We start from the raw sequence: 23,255 nt of genomic DNA on the forward strand, positions 1-23,255 counted from the left end.
AGAAATGTGACAGCATTTCATATACGAGAGCACTAGTCACAATCGTAACCAATCGATTAATATCACAAGTAACTATCAGATATTGCAATTCAATTAATTTTATCATGCTATCTAAACTTATCTATTTGTATGATGGAAATGCATTTAGTCAAGGTCGTATATGTTTTGCTAATTCAATGTTACCGTGATAACATTCCACGTACAATAAACTGTCTGGTTTGATTAAGACTGACGTTGGACAGATACTTGACTCCATTTATTTACCACATAACACTGGTTTTGTCACCAGAATTACGAAACCAAATGTCATAAGGCTATCTATGATAAATCGTTACTATAAGTGTCTAATAACTACTTCCGTTGGCTCAACATTTCAAGTTTAATTACATGCCCAACACGTAGTCGGTTCAATTCACCGAAATTACGACGTCCGCTGACGGCGGTAAAAGTATTCACGGCGTGCATATCCGCAATAATTTATTCATTGTTCATCATATACGTTGCTCGTCATCATTTTCACGGACCTTGGCATTCAGATTTCTACGTTAGGGCCGATTAACAAATACCGTGAATCGGTGAAAGTGATGGGCCGGTGAAACCTTTCGCCGTGTCACGTGTGGTGGCCGGTGCGGTAACCGGCGACCACTCTCGGTTTCCGCGAGGCCCGCGAGAGCGCCCGGAATCTTAACTAGCACACGTTTACGGTGTCAACGTCATTTTAGTAACCAGTCTTCGAAAGCCTTTCTTATGTTTGTGTCGCAATTGTTGATAATCATTCATGATCATCATCGTTCGAGTACACTCGTTTATTTGTAGACGCCAAGAACCTGCTTTATGATAGTTTCATTGACGTTTCAATTATCCCATGCCTGTTTTGATTTGATATTAGAAACCCTTTCGCTGTTTCGTGTTGATTTAAAAATTAGATTGTGTATTCGAAATTTACTCAGCTTTTAGGGCGACATGAAAGCCGATAGCGAAGTTGAAGCGTCCGCCCTGATCCGATTTAAATATTGACTCAAAACTATTAGCATAAATAACCGATGAGACGGTCAAAGCTTTCTAATTCAGTACAAATTATTTATTGGCTCGTTGAACCGAGACCTGCTCGGTCCTGCTAATTATCAATTTCGTTCCACTTTGAGCAGTCAGCAGCCATCTCGGCGCTTACTGCGGTGTTTGAGATAAACTGACTGTTAAATGAGTCGATAAACGCTTTGAAAATTTGTTTCTGGTTTAAGGTCGCGACAGGACCCAGTTCTTGCTAAAAGACAATATTCAAATGAAATGTAGATGTATATCACGTGTGCTTTCTTGCTCTCTCGTTGTACAGAAGATAACACAATATTTCCATAAATTTATAATAACATTAAATTGTATATACTCACGAATTCAAGAATAGAAAAAAAAAACACGCCTATTTAACGGAACGTACAAAATCCAGTTATTAGTTCGATATCACAATGTTAGTGTTAATAATGATATAGGTAGAAAAGTCAACATGGAATCAAAAGCCTCTCGTCTGGCAATTAAGTGCGATGCGATAGTCGGGGCTGCTCCACGGGCCCTTTGATCTCCTTATTGCTCCGTACGCTGCTCACTGGACCCTAACTGAAAAGTTACCGCTCACTCGCGTGCCCGACTCGATACCTTTTCACAATTCAATTTATATTCTTGGAAATGTATCTACTTTAGGATAACAGGAAATATTTATTTGCTAAATCGCTAACTAGAACTATTTTCAAGTTAAGAAATACCTGTACCAATACTTGTGATCAAATTTTATGGTGTTTATCTCCCCTGATATGTAATGCAAATATATGTATATTGAAACATCAAACAATTTCTAAAACATAATATTGCAGCAGCTGCCAGAGGTTCGGCGAGTCAGAGCTACTCTTGATAAAAACACATATTTGACCTCTAGTAATCATAGTGAAAGTTGGACACTTTGGGATTGAAACATGAGAAGATATAACGAGTTCTTCAATCTATCAAACATACCATTGTAACTTGTTCACAGTTAAGCATCAAATAACATCTGGACATACCAATGAAAGTAATTTTTCGCATATTTATAAAGTGATCAAGTGACCACCGGTAGTTTGTTATCATATCGGGAAGCGTGTGTTTGAATACAATTTAAATAGTTATCATAACATTGTCTCCTCGATTACACGTCTCACGCCAATTGATGCCCCACATAATAACATTATTATAGTATTTATTATGCTTCTCTTTAAAAGGAATCAGTACTTGTTTTACATGTTTTTTATTCACACACGTACTTACGATCAGAAAACTTGGAATTTTTCAATTAAGGTTAGAAACATATGGTATGAATTATATCGATACGATAGAGAAGAATATGTAGTCCCCAGAAGCCGATTAGCGCAAGGTCTTGGTTAAGGCCAGTATGATAAGACTATAAATATAATATTAAAAACTTATTAATAAAGATCTTCCGTATATTATGAAACACGTAACGATGTACCTATTTGCTCCATAAATTATAATTGAATTAAAATTGGATGGAGGACCATAACAGATCATTAAATTTACAGCAAAATTGTTTGCGCTCGGCGTTACAGGAAAACCGAAATGCGTAATTGAAACAGTATACTGACGTCCAGAGTGATTAGTGTGACAGCGGCTTTGCGGTCGCTTCCCAACACTACAGCAACAGCCTAAACTGTACCAACCATACCGTTTTTAATATAATCCCATAGTATGGACAAGAGATATGCAACAAAAGAGATCATTAATATGTAATTTATCAAAATATTTTTGAGCCAATGTAGGATGTTTTGATGCTGAATATTCTGCTTTGTGGGATATACAGGATGTCATATCCATGTATACAGGAGCATTTTTTCATTTTTTCCTTAGGATACAAAGAATGAGTACGACCTCGAGTTAACAATGATACGCTTGAGTCGTCATTAAGATCAATATGTGTACGGAACAAAATAGTTGAATGATGTGGTCAATAAATAGGCCAGTGCAATGCAGGTAATTGGGCGCTCGCCGCTCCAACCGTACGCGCTGGTAGCTCGTTGATAAGGCGGCGATAGCGCAATGTCGTTTCAAGGCAACGCACGACTTCCTACTTTCGCGTGAGACAATTCATTTTAAGATTTTTTTCCACTTAATTATTTAGCAATGAGAATATTTTAATGGTTTACGGTAGGCGGGGCAGATAGGTCACGTACGTGTTACCTTTTCGTTTTAATTCATATATACGAATACGGAATACGGATGGATAAAGCGTTTATCTGTACGTATTTGAATCGATTTGTTATTTAAAACAAAACTATAGCCTCGTATTTATTCTTATTTATGTTTAATGCAATTAATTACATCGTGTTATTTTACCGCTTCTTTCATGTTTTATTAAGGCTGTCCTGAAGAAATCACTTTATAGTGATTAGATCGCCAATTGTGCCTATTTAAATAAACAGTGAACATGAATAACTCAAATAATAGATCAAGGTATTATATCTTTCCGTTGCCCCAAACATTAGGATAGTTGGACACAGGGTAACAAGATATCTTTGTACAATATTGCTATTACGAAAATTGAAATCCCAAATTCCCCGTACCTGAAGGAAACTCTAAACTTGTGTAATATAATACCTTTTCTTGTTCCCATGTATTCGATATAATATATTTATAGGTATTCCTATGAATTTTAAGTTGATAGTCCTAAGTAACATGGAAATTGTATTTTGATTCTGGTTCTTACCAGCAAATTGATTGAACATTTCTTTATATATAAAGATAGTAGAAAATTAGTTATGTTTGCCAATAATAAACACAGCTAAAGGTAATTAATTTTCTTTGAATTTATTCATTAAAACTCAACGAAACCTTTTCAATAGTAAACTGTTTAAAATATTGATAACTATGGTTAACAATGGGTTGAACATTTAGTCAACTTAGTGCTTGCGTTGATAGTGAGTCACAAAACACGGATATTATTGGAGTCTCCTTTCAAACGTTTCGCGTTTAGGTCTGCCGCCTGACCACTTCGGCTCTAAATGTTACCAGAGTCATTCAAAGGTGACCAACGCTCTGCGCCTGCACTATGTCGTAAGAATATTTATCTTTGTGATTTTAGCAGTAGGTAGTCAATGTGTTTATACTAGCTATTGTAGGCGTACCAATTACCAAACCAACTGCAGGGTACTAGAATTTTTAAAGCCATACAATTCTGTAGTACAAATCTCAGGATGAATTGATTTCTCTCTGTAACATCTCTTGAATTTCAATATTTAGAAGTGTCTTCGAAAAGATCATGGACTACTTTTTTCGCGTTAACTGTCATCAGCATCGTTATTTATCTCCCAACAAATGTGCGGCACACGCATTGGTCTAATAAAGATGCGTGATCACAAAGGATGCACGGAGCGCCAGTGGCTCGCGATAATTAGAGCTAGTTCGCTAACTACGGGTCAGCGCGCCCGTTAGCCGCTAACTGTACCATCTCGCGTCACTCGCTATCATTGCCACTACTATTGTAATGAGAATGATGAGGACTGAACTGATTCTTTAGTAGTTTTCGTGAATTTAGATGTATAGGGTTGTGCTGTGCTTGAAATTCGACCTTTTCAATTTGAAAATTCACCTGATCTACAAGATCTACTTTGTAATATAAAATAATCTGTAAAACCTAACGCTACATGCATTAGTCTATTATCTATACCTACCTGATTTCCCCTCAGGAACATTATCATTAACACTGAAGGTTACCGGACTGATTGAGCCGTGGGACCATTTAATACTGTCGATTTGCCACTACCGCTTTAGATAAAATACGATTAGAAAGCATTATGTTGGAGCCTTCTAACGCGGCAGTTTTAAGAGTATAGATGTAAAGCAGGACATAAACTACGAATGTGTGGAGTAAACAGATGTATCCAGAAACTCAAGAGGAAAAATCAAATGTATCGTACTGCTTGTATGTCGAGATGTTGTATTAATTAGTAACACGTGTACGTAGCTTATCTGTATGTTGTGTACAAACACACACCCGTTCCTTTCCAGATAAAGGTTTAATGTGATTCTTGTGTATTACGCGAGCGAATATTTTGTCTTGGATATTCTATTTATCCACACGATAACATGAACGAGGGATGCCTTCTATTTTCGACGTGAAAAAAAATATGTACATAATTGTCTGTGATGTAATTAATTCTTGAGACATTTGATAACCGAGTGCTCAAATGAAACTTACAGAATTTTTCATCGAAAGTAAGTAATCTTATAAACGTAATTATTGCTTTCACGCGTACACTGTTAACATTTATCTAGCCTTGTATCTTTGTCGAGGCTATTGTGTCCAACATTGGGTTCTTGCGATAAAATGCGAATTATCGCAATGAAATATACTGCGTCCAATATTAGATTTATGGCTGTTTTAAATTTTAACGGAAACGTAGGCTATAAAAATACGAGTCGCATTCCTTCACATATTAAGATGACTTGAATAATGTAGACATGTTATTCCAAATCAAACTTAATTGTAGAAAAAAATTGAATACGTTTTATCCCAAGGAGACTGTTGCGAAAGGATTTAAAACAAATCAAAAATTCTCACAAACGTACACGTTTATCGTATTAGCAGCATAATATGTAATTGTTCCAACGTGCCGGCGAGATCACTGTCACAATGTAACAATGACACACGCCACTGGGTCAACGAAAATGCGGACAATTAGTGACGAAATGTGATAGAATTCAGCGATCGAGCCGTGATGTGATTGTGCGCCGGAGTGCTCTAATGTTTACAAAGGATTTTAATAAACTTGTGCTACTAAGTGAGGTTTTTGACTGTAAGCTCGGCCAATTGAAGCTGATGTTAACATAGTTCTTTACTTGTTACCCTTTATATAATCCTGACCTTTCGGTCCGTGACAATGGTAAATAAACTTGGTTGTTTTGGTAAATAAACTTGGTTGATTAGCTGCAGACCTTGACGCTGCAGCTGTCCATAGACATCTGACTGCATCTATTGCTTTAGATTATCCGCTTAGTTTTCGACATACATAATTAAGATTTTGATACATTATCGAGCGCACAATTTCCCTGACATTGTACGACATTTACTGTAAAATACTACACCCGTAGAAGTCATAAAACCCAACCGTCATTCAACACCCACAGTAATAATTTGATTGCAGCGACAGTGATAACATTGTGCGATAATTGCGTATTCACTGGGCGCGGAAGTCGAACTCGTGACGATGACACCGCCACTTTCTAACCACTGCGCGGGGAACAATGTTCGAAAAACCATCAGAGAGAGTGATGCCTAGTGCGGGGACACGTGTCGATACTTTATGGCTATCGATAGAGAATCGATGGCATGTCGACCACAAAGTTAATGTTGAATGCTAATATTTGATAATATCATCAATGCTATCAAAATTTAAAAAAGCAATTAATGATACACATCACATTATAGTGCATCCTGTCTGATATGGGAGTTTCATTTGGGATATTCGCAGAAGTTTTTTTATATATGTATTTGAGACAGATATTTAGCACAATGTGAAAATGCAAATATTTATCTAAGTAGAAAGTTAAAACATATTGATGTAATATGTGTAAGTTACACATTTTTGCAAACACGTCTTTTCTAATATGCATAGTTACGGAGATATTTATATAGAGATTTTAGTACAACAGTGAAATTAAAGAGTTTATATTTTATGATCAGTAGAATAAGTCCATTTGTATCTTATGTGTTCCTTGTACAAAATTTTATAACGCGCTAACCTATTGGATGCATTCTCTAAATTGTATTTCTATAATAAATGCTCAACCCTAGAGTTGCATAGTTCAATGTGCTTTCTATTAATCGATATAGATAAGACATCACTATCGGCTTTATGTAATTGATCGAAGAGGGATTGACGCGTCCCACGCCCGGTTTTGCTCTTCATCTGTTTTATGTTTACATTCGCTCATTTGCATTCCTCACTAATTGTATGAGACTTTTTGCCTATTGTACAGATTATAAATTCTTGTTCCTATTAATTATTATGAAAGTTATGCTGATGTGTGTTCTTTGCTTTTTATGAGGCAGGTTTTTATTTGTTGTGTTGGAGCTGAATCATTTTAAATCTCGTCGTAAAAAATCACATTTGTACTTTACTCGGTCTGAAAGGTTAAATAGAACCTTGCAAGGGACATTTCGTATATATTTTATATTATGAAACGTAAGGAACGTTTAGTAATAAAATCCGTATTTTTTTTCAATGGCGAATAGTAAAACTTCCCGCCACAAACATTTAAGGAGCGTGGTTCTAAACGAGGTTGACATTGAAATATTTCAGGACAATTTCGTATGTTGTATTTATTTTTACTACATTATTACCTAGATATAATTTTAAATTAAAACAGAATCAACTACGTTGACGACGCGGTTGGCGCAGTGGTAAAGTAACTGCCTCCTGAGCCGACGGTCCCGGGTTCGATCCCCGGTCAGGGCAAATATTTGTGTGATGAACTCAATTATTTGTTCTTGGGTCTGGGTGTTATTATCTAAGTATATATGTATTTATTAAATATTATATTTATCGTCGCCTAGTACCCACAACACAAGACTTAATTGAGCTTACTGTGGGACTAGGTCGATTTGTGTAATAATGTCCTATAATATTTATTTATTTATTTAACTACGGCCTTATTATTCGGTTCACAGACTGTGGAGAAAAGGATGCGTGTTGAATTCCAATTTACTTAAAAAGCGTTGTCAGGTATCAAATCTCAGGCCGCACAAATTCGCTGACGTAACGCGTAATAATAGCGCGCGTAGGGCTTCGCTCGCTTCGGGTTGCTGATTGCGAACCGATACGAACAATATCGCTATTTGTGCCTTGTGGAGACTTCGCTAATGTGGCCGCGAACACGAGCGAAGTGTGGGCGTCAATGTATATGGAGGTAATACATTTGAGCTTGTTTCAGGCTAATATTGCAATTTGTTGGGATAGTGAAGTGTGGGGGAGGAGATTATGATTAAATGCCTTTATAATGTTAAAGTTGAATCTTGGATACAATTGTCGCTATTTTTGGGATAATAAGATAATATTTAAGGTCTCCACGAATATTGCCATATTGCTATTAAGGCTGCTAAATAAATATCACATATATTGGCTTATAATATGATTTTCAATATTAATATTTATCAGATGAATTTCTTATTTTATCCAAGTCTTTTCTCAAATATTGATAGTTTAATAAAATTTTACCTGTATGTGACCTTGTCTTTTAAAATATCATAAACTCACACCATACTCACACTCATGTATTTTTTAACATGAATAAAATTATGATTACTTAATAAGACTAAGAGGTCTTAGAATCGACTTAATGCATAATTACGATATAACATCGTATTTTTATTGTATTAAAGTGCAGCTAAAGCTATAGCATATTGTACACTTAAAGTCAACGGACGTCGTGTGTACAATGAAAGCGAAGTTTAATTCCCCTGGAGGGCTGTACTCGCTGTCGCCTCGACGGCTCAATGTGTACTGTAACTAGGTTTTACAAGCTTTACACTATACACAGTTGCCTGTTATGTATACAGTGCCATCAATGAGATCTAGGTATATCTATTGCCTAGTCTGCTGTTAGTCCACAATTTATAATTGTAAAGAGGATTAAAACTATAAGTGGTAGATTATAACACCGCTTGTTTGTCTGAACGTGGGCGGGGATCATGTTCACGTTCACACTCGTAGAAGTGCTGCAGCTTTTCATTTCACAATAAATAAATATGTAGTTGTATGTAACGCGTTTCATAAGTATTGTGGGTGACCCAAATTCTTAACGTTTTGTTTTTATCCTCCAATCCTATTAGAAGACAAAATCCTATACGATATTTATCCACACCGTTGTGTACACTTATGGCTTACCATCGAACTACATAATTAATTTATCGAAGCTCTTCTTAATGCTTTATTTAGGCATCTTATGAACCTGCCCATTTATTTTTCTAACGCCAGTATTCGGAAAGTATCTTGAATTTGCACCATTATACTTGTCAGCCGCAATGTTTGTAAAAATAAGTGCAGTTATAAAACAACGGTTATAACATAATTGTGTTGCGAGTCATATCGCAGATATATGGAATGCAGTGTGAGTAACAAACAAGGATGCAGCGTAACGAAGCAAACAAACAGACGAGAGGCGCGGAATGCGTCGGCGACGAAAAGGGACGGTCAACGCAATTTAGTTTGCGAGCCTGTGTGCATGTCATTATTCAATTGACTATTTTCAACATCAGCAGCATCAGAAGGTTTTGCTATTTTTAACATATGTCCCGGTAATTCGTAGAAGAGTATTTTATTCATCATTACTTGGAATACGTTGTTTGACTCTCATATACGAGTATTTCAAGATATAATTTGAATTCTTGATTAATTTGTCTCATTAAATCAAATCAAATATTACAAAACGTTATGAAATTCCGAGAAGCTAATGAATAAAAAATTGTAACAATTGTGATCGAGGCGAGCAATTAATATAAGATTATTTTGGTGGCCATATTTAAATTTTTCTTCCCAATTCAAGACATCAAGGAGATGGTAAAACAAATGATGTCAAAACACAACAGAACCGATCGATTTAACATTTGCGATTCTGATGGACGATATATCACAACTATGTTTTTTATATTGCTTAGATGTAAAAAAAAAAATATAGACAAACAACTCTGTCTGAACAATCAATTTATATGTTAAATCATTCACGATGTTCGAAAGTAAAAGGAACTTAAACATCTATTTAGATTCTCCGAATGTGTGCCGACTTCGATTTAAGATGCGAGTCGGCGTGGGCGTCGCCTATCGAGATGCGAGGTTCGTGTAAAGTGCATGCATTATCGTTAGATAACTGACCGGCCATCTCGTGCCGACATTGCTTACGTAACCACCACCTTTTTTGTCAATATTATGTATTCGTGATCTAAAACTTGTATTTTTTAACATTTCAATGTAGCATTTGACAAAATTACTATACAATGCAATATTTAGAATGTTTTTTTCAATTAATATTATTAATTGCTTCTAGTTTATATTAGGTCATAATTCAATCGTAGTTGATGTTTTACACATATGTTATAACTTATAACACAATCCAGCCTTTATACATAGACTATGTGACATAGTAGCAGTTGATAATAATGATGAATCTAGCCTAGTGCGAACTCGGTTATATTATTATCGCTGTATGATAACGTTTTGGTTGTTGATGTTGACGATATGTGCAGTGACGGTGCAACGTGCATCGTATATTTTGATAAAACTAATATTTTTAATGAAAACTGCTAGACTTTGTAATATTATTTTTATGTCCCTAACTAATATGTAATTAATGAGTCAAAGTTAGCCATTGTAATATCATCTAACGTTCCTGAAAATATGATACGATCCAAACAAGTGGCTTATTTTGTGTATTGCGATATCTTATCGAAAGATAGCAAGTTATCGGATTATTGAACGATTTACGCTTAATAATATGTGTCACCACATAATAAATACCAATAATTTCATGAATATCATTAAATATTATAAAATTTGGTGTTATATTCCGTTTTATATTTTTACAAACTGCGCCCCCGGCTTCTGCGTGCACTTCGCGTTATCGTTTTATTTTATCACAGACACAATAGAATTAGTAAATTTTTCACAAATAATAACTAAAGTTCACCTCTTGCATGGGATTCAGACACAACTATTGCATTGTGAGAGTCTGTTACTCTGGTTAAAACAAATTTGACGCTTTTTCATAAAATTTATTTAATATGTTTGTATACCAAGCGACAATCCAACTATCCGTTTAGTAATCGAGGGCTGTGCGATCGCAGTAAATAGTAATGCATTAGAATTTAAATGATAGTTTACCCAGTGACCTGGCGCGCGATAACTCGCGAGATAACTGAACTGTGGTCGAGTGTAAACATAGTCGCTTGTTCGCTGGTTGTCGATACAGCGCCGTTGCCGTCATAATGTGGACCGTGGACGTGATGCGCCCGCTGTTAGCGGTCAGCGGATAGGGCTGCCACCTGATTGTTTTGGATTGGACGTAAAATATAATTTATATGGATTAATTCATTTAGTAATGAAGGTGGGGATGAATGGATAGTTACATGATGAATTGTAAATCTGTAACATCACAAAACGTTTATAATTTAAACGAAAAGTGTGACTAAGAAAGTACAAGAAGAAATATTATGGGAATATACAGTAAAGTATATCCGCTTCACATACAACTTTCTAACTGTGATGTTATTTTCAAAAATACACATCGAATCGCCGTCGTAAAATGCTCGCGAAATTCCATTTCAGTAAACGTTTTTACTTTTTTAGTTAAAATTTCAATTTATTTTAAGGCCATGGTTCCGAAGAATGCTGGATGGAATGTTTTAATTGGTTTCAAGCCGTTATAGAGAGCGAAATTGCTGAAATTATTTATTTCGAATAAACGTAGAAAAAGGACTGTGTACTAAAACTGTATGCAGTCTTTTAATCTAACAAAAATGTGCAATCATTATGATTGTGCATAAAAAGAATAGACTTGCAAAATAAAATAAAAATTATTGCCTAAAATTAAAGTAAGTTATTAATAATTATACCTAGATATTAGATATTTAAACTTGAAGTCATTGAAATTGTTCTCGTATACTGTATAAAAGATAGCACTCAAACACGAAACAGCCGTATTCATAGTTTTCTGACAAACATCCGTAAGAATCCTCTCCATAAAAGAATAAAATCATGCCCATATCAATCCAGCTGGTTACAAATGAATCACTGTTAAACAATTATATTGACATAGATTGTATCGTTGTGCACTCGTGTGGGTGTGGTGCCAGGCCCTATCCTGCCATCTCTCCAACACAATATCTAAGCTCGTTCAATCCGTGTTTGATACAACATAATGTAACACGCGATTTCAATCAGTGTTAAGAGGGTAATGTTGCTGGGACACTGAGCAAACAACATGATGAGCTGATCGCAGTTAGCACCTAAGTGTTATGATGCCCTAATGACTTGCAGCCTTGCAGGGTATAGGTAACCGGAGAGAAACTTACATCAAGATGAAAATGCCCTACTGTATGATGATTGCGAATGATTGCTACGATAGTTGTCTTTCAGTTAAGAAATTATTAAGAATTGATGTTTTTGTCATGGATCAAAATTACCAGTGGCACTAAAAAGTTGGATAAAGATACGTCTAAAAACTTAACAGTGAAATAAAATAATTTCCAAGATTATCTTTAACTAACTGCGATATAATTGTGAGATATGTATATTACGAAGAATAAATGAACGCGTGAGGTCAAATGTTATTTACGATATACATTGTGACGGCATCTCATAAACCTGTATTTTATTTTTCCATTATTCGCTTCCATGCATTCCAATCTCTTATGTAAGATTTGCAACAGTGTATTGGGTTATTTATACTGATATGTGATGTTATCTATACATAATATGTTCAGTATTTCTTGTATTCTCTGCTCAGAGCCTTCGTACTCCTTTGTCAAGAGGCCTCAATATAACAATTGGATCTCTTGTACTCTTTGTATAGGACAATCTGTCAATTATCAGGCACGCAAGATTTATTTATTTGTTCCAAATTAAATTTACTTATAAGCCTTTTAGTCCTAATATATTTGTTTTTCTTTACGCCACGGCAATTTTAAATTCTTGGAAGGAAAACAACAACAAAATGTATTACATTAAAATAAACATGTTATATGTTTAAATAGAGCGGCGTCCGAACGGTAGCAATGATGCCGAATCAGCGCCGCGGGCCGGATGTTACTCATTCCGATACTACACAATTGTGTGTATTTGCGTCGCTGTTTATCTGCCCTACATGCTAATCACCCTGCCTCTCTAAAACTTAAGGATAATATTATAGTCCATAATATATGTAGTATTATGACCGCGTATTTGTGGGCTACTATAATACGTAATGGATGTCAAATCATCTTATAACGGTGGCATTTTATGTAATTGCTCGTAGAGCTCTTAATTGAATAGTTATTGCCATAATTAAATAGTCGTTAGTGTAAATAGCGGGCACTTAACATTCTCCGAACGCCTTTTTGTCATAAATATTGTTCATTTTTTATAGATGAAAAATGATCAAACGGAATTTTTTTTCATTCATGTAAAATCGTTAGACTTTTCAGTATTTGCTGTGTTTAGGAAGTTATCTGGAAAGCAATTATTTCTATTTACCGATTTGTAAATACAGATGGAAAAAATCCAATTATAGGATAGCCTTTGTGGTTGCTGAAACACGCCACCAACCTTGTTAAAAAAAACAGGCGCAAATCTGTTTTTGTTTACTACAAAGTATTCCCAAGAATAAACATTTAGCAAATTAAAAACGAATTAATGTAATGTACTTGTTTATTGTGAACAAAAAAGTTCTTTACTCGTAAGACGAGGCATATTTATAGTTTTTGCCTAGTCACTAGTCATTCGCATACATATTTATTTTCTTCTGGCTTCACCTAGTTGGAGTAATAATTTCCAGTGCGTGCTCATTTGTAGTACAATTCCGTGTAAGTACTGTTATCCACATCATTGGGTCATTATAAAGCAGAAGCGAAGCCATAAAGGGTTTACAAGATTATGGAGCCGCGCCGTCCGACACACATTTCGCTCTCGTCGGCGGAATCACTAATGCCCCATGATCGGAGCTCTCGATGTGTCATGGATTCTAAAAGGTGCAAAGGTGCAAAAAGTGTTAGAGGGACATCGATCGGACGTAGATCACACTTCACTCTTTTGTTCGTTTCATTACTACCGTAAGAGGAACTTGATTTTTATGATCACCTCAAAAAAGGGATCAATACCATATTCTATAGTATAATGAACTAGAACTTTCTCTGAAGTTTTGGTTATGTAAGTTTTGTTATTTTCATATGTATTTTGTGAAATAAACCCATTTACTAGTTGGATCGTAATATCCTGAAAGACAGACGTATAGTTTAGCCTTGTAGAAATACTGCCACGTTCATAAAAAACAAATTGACAAAGAAATAAACCGCGGACAAATTCCGCCCGATTGGTGCTCTTTATTTTATTGAGATCAGGAAACGATTTGCCGTCAATTTAATGGCGTAGCTTTATTTGAATAATTCACCCGATCTGAATTTCGTCGCGGCGGCGGCATTTCCGCGTCGTGACGCACTCACCCGAAAGTGATCGGGAACCAGTTTTGTGTAACAAGGTGCGATATATCTTGTTTATCGAGTATCGCGAGGGTATTGATGGACCATCTTGTTAAATCCGATTTAACCGGCTTACTAGCTCCGGCTTTTGAGAGCTATAAGCTTATTTGCCCCTTTTAAGTTTGCTCGAACATCGTTCCTAGGGCAAAATCTCAACAAATATATTACTCTGATACTTTGCTTACTTACTTGAAATATTGAACGTCGATTACGTTTTGCTTATTTTCCTCAACAATAGAGACACTTGGGTGGATTTTGGTCCGAGTTAAAATATGCTTTGTCACTAAATAAGGGTTCCGAATGCGAGACAAAGAAATGCTGTCGAGCGTCCGGTGTGACACAGCGACGTTTCGCTGATTAAATGCGTCGTGTGTTAGAGCGTCTGTTAAATTTCCCCGGGGACGTTCGCTACGAACACGATAGTCCACAAAATACTAAGAATTCTTTTATGAGATCCAGTTATATATATATATATATTCATCTGTATTCTTTCACTTCAAATATCTACTACTTCTAAGTCAAGTTTTGATTAAATTCAGTATTATATGATGTGAGTTGTATCTTTATTGGCATGATTAAATATATCGAGAGTGAGAGCTGGACGAGTCGCATGAAAACCGGATTCGGGCCCATTTGTGCAACCTTCGCCTTGTGTCGATCTAAAGCATACAATACATGGATAATTTATGATAATAACTGTATACCTTTCCTTTGTGCGCTTGGAGTCATAAACTCCCGGATTATTGGAAGAAGTCACGTAAAGTTGTAAAGCTTCCTGTACATACGAGTGAGATTATCTTATCAAGGCGAAAGTTTTAGGATAGAACATCATTTTCTTGCGAACCTTCATAAAATATGTGCATTATGAGACGTTTTTCGAGATGAAAATTTAATTTTTATCACCAATGATATTCCAGATGAAACAATTTGTTTCTGAATTGACGGCTTTAGATCGCTGTGTGTGTCAATCCTAAGTTCTATCGTCGTTTTCCTCCAGTCAAATTGTAAATACAATGTTTATTGCCGTTCACCCGATTGAATTCCTTCGTTTGAAGCCCAATTTTGTCATTATTTGTTTTATGTGAAATCCGTCTAGGAAGGAAAAACTTAATCGATTTCGATACTATACGTAAACATCCTAAATTCCAACATAACAACCATTCGAAATGTGTTTATAAGGGTCGAATATTTCAAAATGAGCTCAATATTAGTCGTATTGACAGAGTTATTCGAGACCCGAACGGTTACAAATAATTTATTGACGGTCGAATGAGACGTAATCTGGCGGAGCCGGGCCGAGGCACGTCGGGACTCGGGAGGAATTAAAGGCAATATTACATCCTCGCTAAATATTAACTGAGCTGTTCTACTGAATATAATATACTGCCAAGTACTAAACTTAATGTTCAACAGATAAATCAATAGTATTTTATTGCCTACAGATATCTTCAGCGTACAGAATTCGACCTGCTACATTTTTATTATGGTTTAGATTTATATGTGACGTTCCTGATAATATTCCCATAATAATATACGGGCATTTCTCCGCAACTCGACGTCATACATTCCTATATTAGTGGTCCTAATAGTCCTAATTGGATAAATAATCGTAAAAAATTGACATAACACATTATTATTTTACAAGAAAGTGGCTAGATGGTGGTTAGTTTACAGAGCTTATCAAGAGAACTATAGTTACAAGTATGTTCCCATGACGCCAACTGCTAACGACAGAAGTTTGCAAACGTTATCAAGTTGCACAACACTAATGATACGCGTGCGAGATGAAAGGTAATTGTAATGCGCCCGTACCGGTGCGCCAGTTAGCGGTCATTAATTAACTATCAATAAGCCAGCAGATTAGCAATTCAGGAGGCGTGTGTTTGAATAACAAGCGGGTAATGATTGTGATCGGCTGGATCGTGTACACGTGTTACTGTCGCGTGATATCTGTTCATGGTGTAGTTGCTGGCTAATAACTCCGCCAATGAGTAATGGCGCCAACTAAGCGAATACATATCATTACGGGCGCTTGTGCGAGCGTTTCTGCTTGTGATGCCTGAATCGTTTTCAAGCATCGAACTAAGTTTTGTCAGTTTTGATACATGTATTGGTCCAGGTGGGGTAGTAAATCGCATTTCCCAAGCCCGAAGAGATTTCATTCGGGGTTCGAAATATTTCCTTAGAAAACGTGAATATGTTTTGATGTAGTAACTTGTGTATACTTTTGTATGTGATATAAAATGAGGTAATTCGCTACAAAGTTGTCACTAGAATTGGGCTCAGTATCTGTTCCGAGTTCCGACCGGCGCGTATTTTCGTGGGAACGTCACGGAGCCGCAGCGAGTTGCGCGCGTGTCGGATTATAGCCAACCGTTCTGCTCCACTGCCAATCGATTTGTTTAGACTTTTGTACCTTTTCTTTGAAACTTTATTGATTTATCCCTATTCGTCGTTTTGTTAAGCAGTTGCTATTGTATCTTCATTAGTTTTTAAACTATATGAATTTTTTTTATTCTTAGCTTTTTATGTGCAAATTGATTGTTATCTATGCAGCCTCGTTCTTTGTAAATTCATCTTCAACTACTTACTTTTATCTTGATAAAAATAGTAATCCTCTTGTAGGAAGTCAATAACGCTTCCAGTTCTTCGTCATTATGTAAGTAGGTCATGATATTGTTTCTTAAAAAATTTATCCCAAATTCAATTAAATACGTACGAATTCCAATACTACACTTAATTCTACTTCTATAAGGATTAGCGTTTTTTACTGTACTGCTCGTAACACCTTGCAGACATAGCAGATTTACCTAAATCTTGTATTTCATCTAAAATCCAAAGTGTAGTGAGGATACATGAACTAATGTTTTAGCCAGTAAATCAATGTCGCATTAGCGTCACAAGTCATTGCACGCACGGATCAGATGTCAGTCCCCTGGACTGGATTCCGCGACCGGTTCCACTTGGACTTTGCTTTTATTCGCATGCCATTCCTTCGGCGGCAGCACCGCGCCTAGCAGCAGTTAGGATGGCTGCCGTCTTTGGTCATACGAGCCGAGGTATTTCTAATACTGCGGCTCATTTCCATTTTATAGGTGCGCACAAATCCATTCGCCTGCTAATTGCTAATTAGGTCTTGATTGAAACTGAATTTATCAAGAATTACTAATTAACGATTTGTTAAAAAAAACTACTAATCGCTGGTAATGTGAATAGAAAAGTTTCGAATAATGAGATTCCCAAAGTTAAAGAAAAATGATTACGACTAGCGTTATTTCTCTCGATATTACATTTACAACGTTACTGAAGTTTTATGTTCGTAAGGCGGTCCTATTTCTATTTTTCAAATATATTTATTTTTTATTACTTCTAAGCTTCTTAGGTGACACTATCATATACTTAGGTGAAGAGAAATATTGCCAAACACATTTGAAAGGTGAAACCTACTTTAAGTATTGGCATTATAAAAAGGCTGTTGGGTCTGTACTAAAATGGCTATAATCATCATTGATTTAAATGACCTTTTACTCGTTGATCGATACTGCTTTAGCTCCAAAGTCAATAGAATATAAAGCATAAAATTGACTATATTCTGTATTAATTGGTGTTTGTTATGTTTCTAGGCGGGCGAGCCGGGCGTGGTGGTGCTCCGGCCCGAGGCGCTCGCGCCGGACTCGGAGTCGGAGGGCGAGGACGAGGGCCGGCCGCCGTCGCCGTGCAGCGTGCGCTTCGTCAACGACAACGTGCTCATCAACGGCCGCTCCTCCATGCTCGCGCGCACGCCGCAGCACAAGCAGCGCGCCGCCAAGGTATACTCACACATAGTATGTTACACACACACACACACATACATACATTTCCACAGGGTTCATGTATCCAGGGTGCTAACACTTTCAAATTTTTTTTTTAGATACGTAATCCTGTTTTACCGTTTATGATAGAGTAATGTATAAATAAATAAATAAAAAACCAGATACGATTGTTTTTAGACTATACCTAATCGCTGTAAATAATTACTCTGTTCAGAATTCAGACTGGCTTGGGTATTGGTATGGTATGCTTAATGTCTAGTAATACGTTAGTGACAGTTCAAACAATGGTATCGCGTGTCACCACGTGGCTCGTTGCCCGGAGCCGGCGCGTCTGCAGCTCGCGACAGCGGGACTCGGAGACGAGATGTGACACACGTGATATCGATTCTCAGTCTATTATATGTTAATTGAATTCGAGCCTACAGCTACGGGATTACTGATGAGCTGTTTGATTAGTGGCATAATTAATTATGTACCTACTTGATCTATTTTTGTAATATGCTACTAAGATAACTTATCAGGGATTATTAGCGTGTAAAAGGATCACATATCTATTTTTCATATTATAATAATTGGTAGTTGCTAAAAATAGTAAAAGTAAAAAAAAGGGCAAAAAATTTACTCGTTTCTTTCTCCATTTAAAAGATATCTAGAAAAGACACCTTTCTCATCTACCCTTCCATATTGTTCTATTAAATTAAAAAGTATTCAACTTATGTTTTCAGTTAAAACTGCAATTCGACGACTCGCTGACGCGCACGTTCGAGTATCCCTCAGAGACGTCTATGTGCGAGGAGTCCCCGAGCCGACCGGACGCTGCCCCCAACGGCTTTGCCCTCAACAGCTCTATGCTCAACGGATCTGCCTCTAATAACTCTGCTTGTAACGACTCTGCCCTGAACGGTTCTGCCCTCAATGGAACTGCCCCAGATTTGCCGGGCTCCGCGCCGCCCGGTCAACACATAGCAACGCTTGCAGCCAATACGCATCTGGGTGAGTATTTTTAAAATAGACAAGACTTATTTTGATAAATAATAAGTCATACCGTTTAGTTGATTATTTGATCATATTTCTCATTAAATTATTTCCAGATATAGATGAAGGTAGTTTGAAATGCACAGTTTACAAATATAATTTTTGATAGGCCGAAACAAAATATAAAAAAGAAGTAAAATATTATCATGTTTGTAATTGAATTTCTGCTGCGGCCGACTAGATAACTAGTCATTTTGAGATTTTTGGAAAATGTTTGCAGGTTATAATAGAGTAGCAGAGTCTAAATAAAATACTTTATTTCTCATAAAAAAGCGATTTTATTGGTCACACGCTGATCCTATATAAGAAAGTTGTTAAAAAAACATAAACAAATACATGTGTAGCGTTTTGTGCGCGCGTATCCGTGCGGGACGCGGGCAGCGTGCGGGGTGCGAGCGGCGTGGCGGTGGGCGTGCGGGCTGTGAGCGGGGTCGTGCGGGGTGTGAGCGGTGTGGGAGCGGGCAGTGTGCGGGGTGCGGGCGGGGTGAGCGTGCGGCGCGCGGGCTCGCTGCGGCGGCCGGCCGCGCCGCCCCCGCTGCCGCCCGACGAGTTCTTCATATAGCACACGGTTATACACGCCACAGCCTGCTATACATTCATGTCTCGATGTCGTACGTGTAGATGGCGTGGGGCACCCTGTAGACCACACCGCAACCATACTAGCTATCTCATTATGTTGTAGGCTAATACTGTATCTTTCATTCTAATCGTTGCCAGTTATAAGAATTTTTTGTTTGAAAAAACATTGTGGGTAGTCGAGGCAGAGCATTGTGGTAGTCACGTTTAGTTAATTTATGTGTAAAAACATCCCCGTTTTGAACATTCTTTGGTTTCAAGTTTCAACAACCAATACTGAGGATAAAAACAACATCTTAGTTTAAAATGCACAGATAAATGTAAAAAAATATGTACTAAACATAAATGTACAAGTACCGAAGGAAAATATAAGAAAGTAAAATAAGTTCCTTATATGCAAATATTGATTAATTTATTTGAATAAGGGCCGATTTTTCAATGCCCAGATAAACAGCTAGATAGACTTTATTCTTCAGTTAACAAAATATTCAATTTTTCAACAGACGAATAGGACGTATCTATCGAACCAACTACGTTATTTGAGGAATAAATCTATTTGCCGCTCCAACGGCCAGATAGCGCGCTATTCGACGGTTAGGCGTTTGAGTTGACAACTGATGCGTCAAATTTGGGATATTTTCGTATGTCATAACATAGAGCGTAGAATTATTAACAATTAAACCTCTTTCTATATAATTATTATGAATTAAAATCATATTGAAATTGATGTTTTTGATAGTACTGATGACCATGCCATTGAAAATTTGCCGAACGCTGCCTTTAAGTATGTCGTTTCCATCGTAAAATATATAAATTGAAACACAAATTTAACCAAACTCTTTACTCGAATCAAAACAACAATCAACAATCATAGAAGACAAGAGCAACGAATGACGTGAGTCATAATGACGGTTGTTGACAAATTGCAAGAGTTGACTCTATCCCGCTCTAACCTGACTAATTTAATATGTTTGTTTCGCCACTCCGAGAGCAGAGCTGCCAATATGGAAATATTTGGTCAGATAGTTGTTCATCAAATAAATCACGATTGAAAAATAGGCGAGCCGTTATGAGTTAGATAAATAATTGAATAATCTATTCGAGGGGTAGATATTAGACTGTTTATCTCGGGATTGAAAAATCGTAGTTGTTATGTGGCTATACCTTCCTATAATAATGTACTCTATGATGTACAACATAATGTCGATATTGGATTGATATGAAATGCATGGGCTTACGGGCCATGCTATGGTTTATATTCCTTGAGTCAGTAGCTCGATGATATAGTCTCGGTACTACCATCGACCGCGCAAGGTGTGCGCACTGAGTCATTATTTAATATTATTTCACATATCTACCTAATTATAATTAATTATGGAGAGTTATTTAAATTCTCCGACAGAGGATATTTAATTGAGAAGGAAACTCGAAATTATATCAAGTACAAATTAAATTATTGCATTATATACAGGCACATTTTTCTAGAATTTGTTATCATATTAATCGTTAAAAAGTAGATAGTCTGTATACACTATCTACTACATTATAATAAACATTGACAAATTATGAACAGGAAAACCAACCCTTTTGTTAATACTTCGTATAGCGCCCTTTAATTGCACCATAGATCGAATACCGCAGCCAATATTTGTAAGGATTAATTATTTAATTATAATAGGTAATTGGACGACATAAGCCGATACTGTTCATCGTGTAGCCGGGCCTTGGTCGCTCGCGCGTCATCTGACATCTCTAATGCTATTGTGTGATATACCTTGTAGATTGTTGCTAAAATTGGTATTAATATGAGCTATGAAATAACTCTTTTTGTGGAGAAATGTGTGGAGGTCTTGCTATTGGAAATCATGTTTTTGGAAGGCTAGTTGTATAGGTAGATTATAAGATTCCAATTAATGATTTGAGAAGAATATAAGAGAGTAATAATAAAACACTTTTCTAGCTAAAAGAATAAAAAAACTTTATTATAGTCCAATCTGGGCAAAACATATTACAATACGAAAAAATTATAGTGGGATACCCTTTCCAACACTTAAAATATTATCTATCTTAGATCTTCATCTAAATTGTGTAAACAAATGGTCTGTTCAAAACTAAAGTGGCATATCTCTTGGATGTTTTGGCTTTTTATCATCCAAACAGATCTTTATAAGTAATGAAAGTGTTTATTATGGCTATATTTGGACACATACAATTGACATATTATATGAAGTGTAATGCTAATAGTGTTGTATGTGACTATAATTAGACACATATAACATAAAAGTGTAAAGTTAATATTATGCTGTATGTATGTCCAGCGTGCGGCGGGCTGGCGCGCTACACGCCGAGCAAGACGCGCGCCGACCACTTCCAGCTCGGCCTCTCGCGCACGCCGCACTCCGGTCTGTATACACTATCTACTACATTATACATAAATTAAGTGCTTAAAACTTGTATAAAAGTATAAAAAACAAGTGTGTATAATGTGAATGTAATGGGGACATAAAACCCAAACATAAAGTGATGTAATCTTATTAAGATTTTAGATAGTGATTGCTTAAACGCGTGAACTTGCAGTTATTTTTTTAAGTTTATCTTTTCTAATACGTAGTTTAATGTTAATTTACCTAATTTTATTATTTCCACTGTATTAACATATTATATAATATGTTTAATTCGATAATTCTAACTGAATAATAATATTATATCCTATACATTTCCAGAGGACCACAGTGAAGCGGAGTCCGCTGCTAGCACGGAGATACACACGGTCGGGTGTGAGGATGGGGTTGGGGAGGGCGAGGCGGGGTGCGGCGGGGACGGGGAGGGCGGGGCGGGCGACGTGCGGCCCTGCGCCGCCGAGACCGCGCGCTCCTGGAGCGAGGCGCGCACGCACGCTACCGACCTGCTGTTCTGAGCGCGCTCTGCTGGGGTACACGTGCGTGCCACGGGATATAGGTGGAAACAGACACACACACACATAGTGCGCTGTGGTATTGGCAGATAGACCGCACACATACACACACATATACGTACACGTATGATAGGCATGTAGATGGGGGCGAAGATAGACACACATGTGCACATTTTAAACAAATATAGTGCAAATATCGAGCAGAAGGGAGGGGGAGATTGAGACAGACACAAACACACACATATAAAGTGACAGTAATCACACAATTGTAGCAAAGTGAATTGTAACGTGTGTGCAGTGTTAACACTGCTTTAATTTGTAGTGTATGTGTGTGTCTATCACGTGTTCCGATTTTAACAAAATGTACGATTCATCTGGTTAAGTGTGTGTCCATAATTGTAACTCGCACTGAGAGCACAGAGAGATATAAATATATTTTACATATCCACACTGGAAATAAAATTTTTATAAAAAATCTTTTAAAATACCAATCAAGTCATCATTGTCAGGCAACATTTGTTTTCTTGCAGAAAATATATTTGTCTTCTCTAAATTCAGTTCAATTGTGTGCTCAGAACTTATTTATATAGTGTATTTGCGACGTAATTATTGTAGTCATAAAACATAATAAAATGAAAATTTAAATAGCTCATTG

At 36.7% G+C, this 23,255-nt stretch overlaps 1 protein-coding gene across 1 annotated transcript in view; it reads left to right on the top strand.

Annotated features, from left to right (window-relative positions):
• LOC149909259 (uncharacterized) overlaps window positions 1-23,255 on the top strand; it is a 30,736-nt gene extending 7,481 nt beyond the window's left edge. Inside the window, exons 4-7 of the mRNA XM_090118720.1 lie at window positions 17,887-18,072; window positions 18,801-19,068; window positions 22,005-22,088; window positions 22,410-23,255. Of these exons, the coding sequence (XP_089974846.1) occupies window positions 17,887-18,072; window positions 18,801-19,068; window positions 22,005-22,088; window positions 22,410-22,603 (732 nt within the window). The 3' untranslated portion in view covers window positions 22,604-23,255. The remainder of the gene's footprint in view (window positions 1-17,886; window positions 18,073-18,800; window positions 19,069-22,004; window positions 22,089-22,409) is intronic.

This window comes from Colias eurytheme, chromosome 3 (genome assembly GCF_061535395.1).
Source record: "Colias eurytheme isolate Ceu_HAF_F1 chromosome 3, ilColEury1 Martin Lab GWU primary, whole genome shotgun sequence".
NCBI lineage: Eukaryota > Metazoa > Arthropoda > Insecta > Lepidoptera > Pieridae > Colias > Colias eurytheme.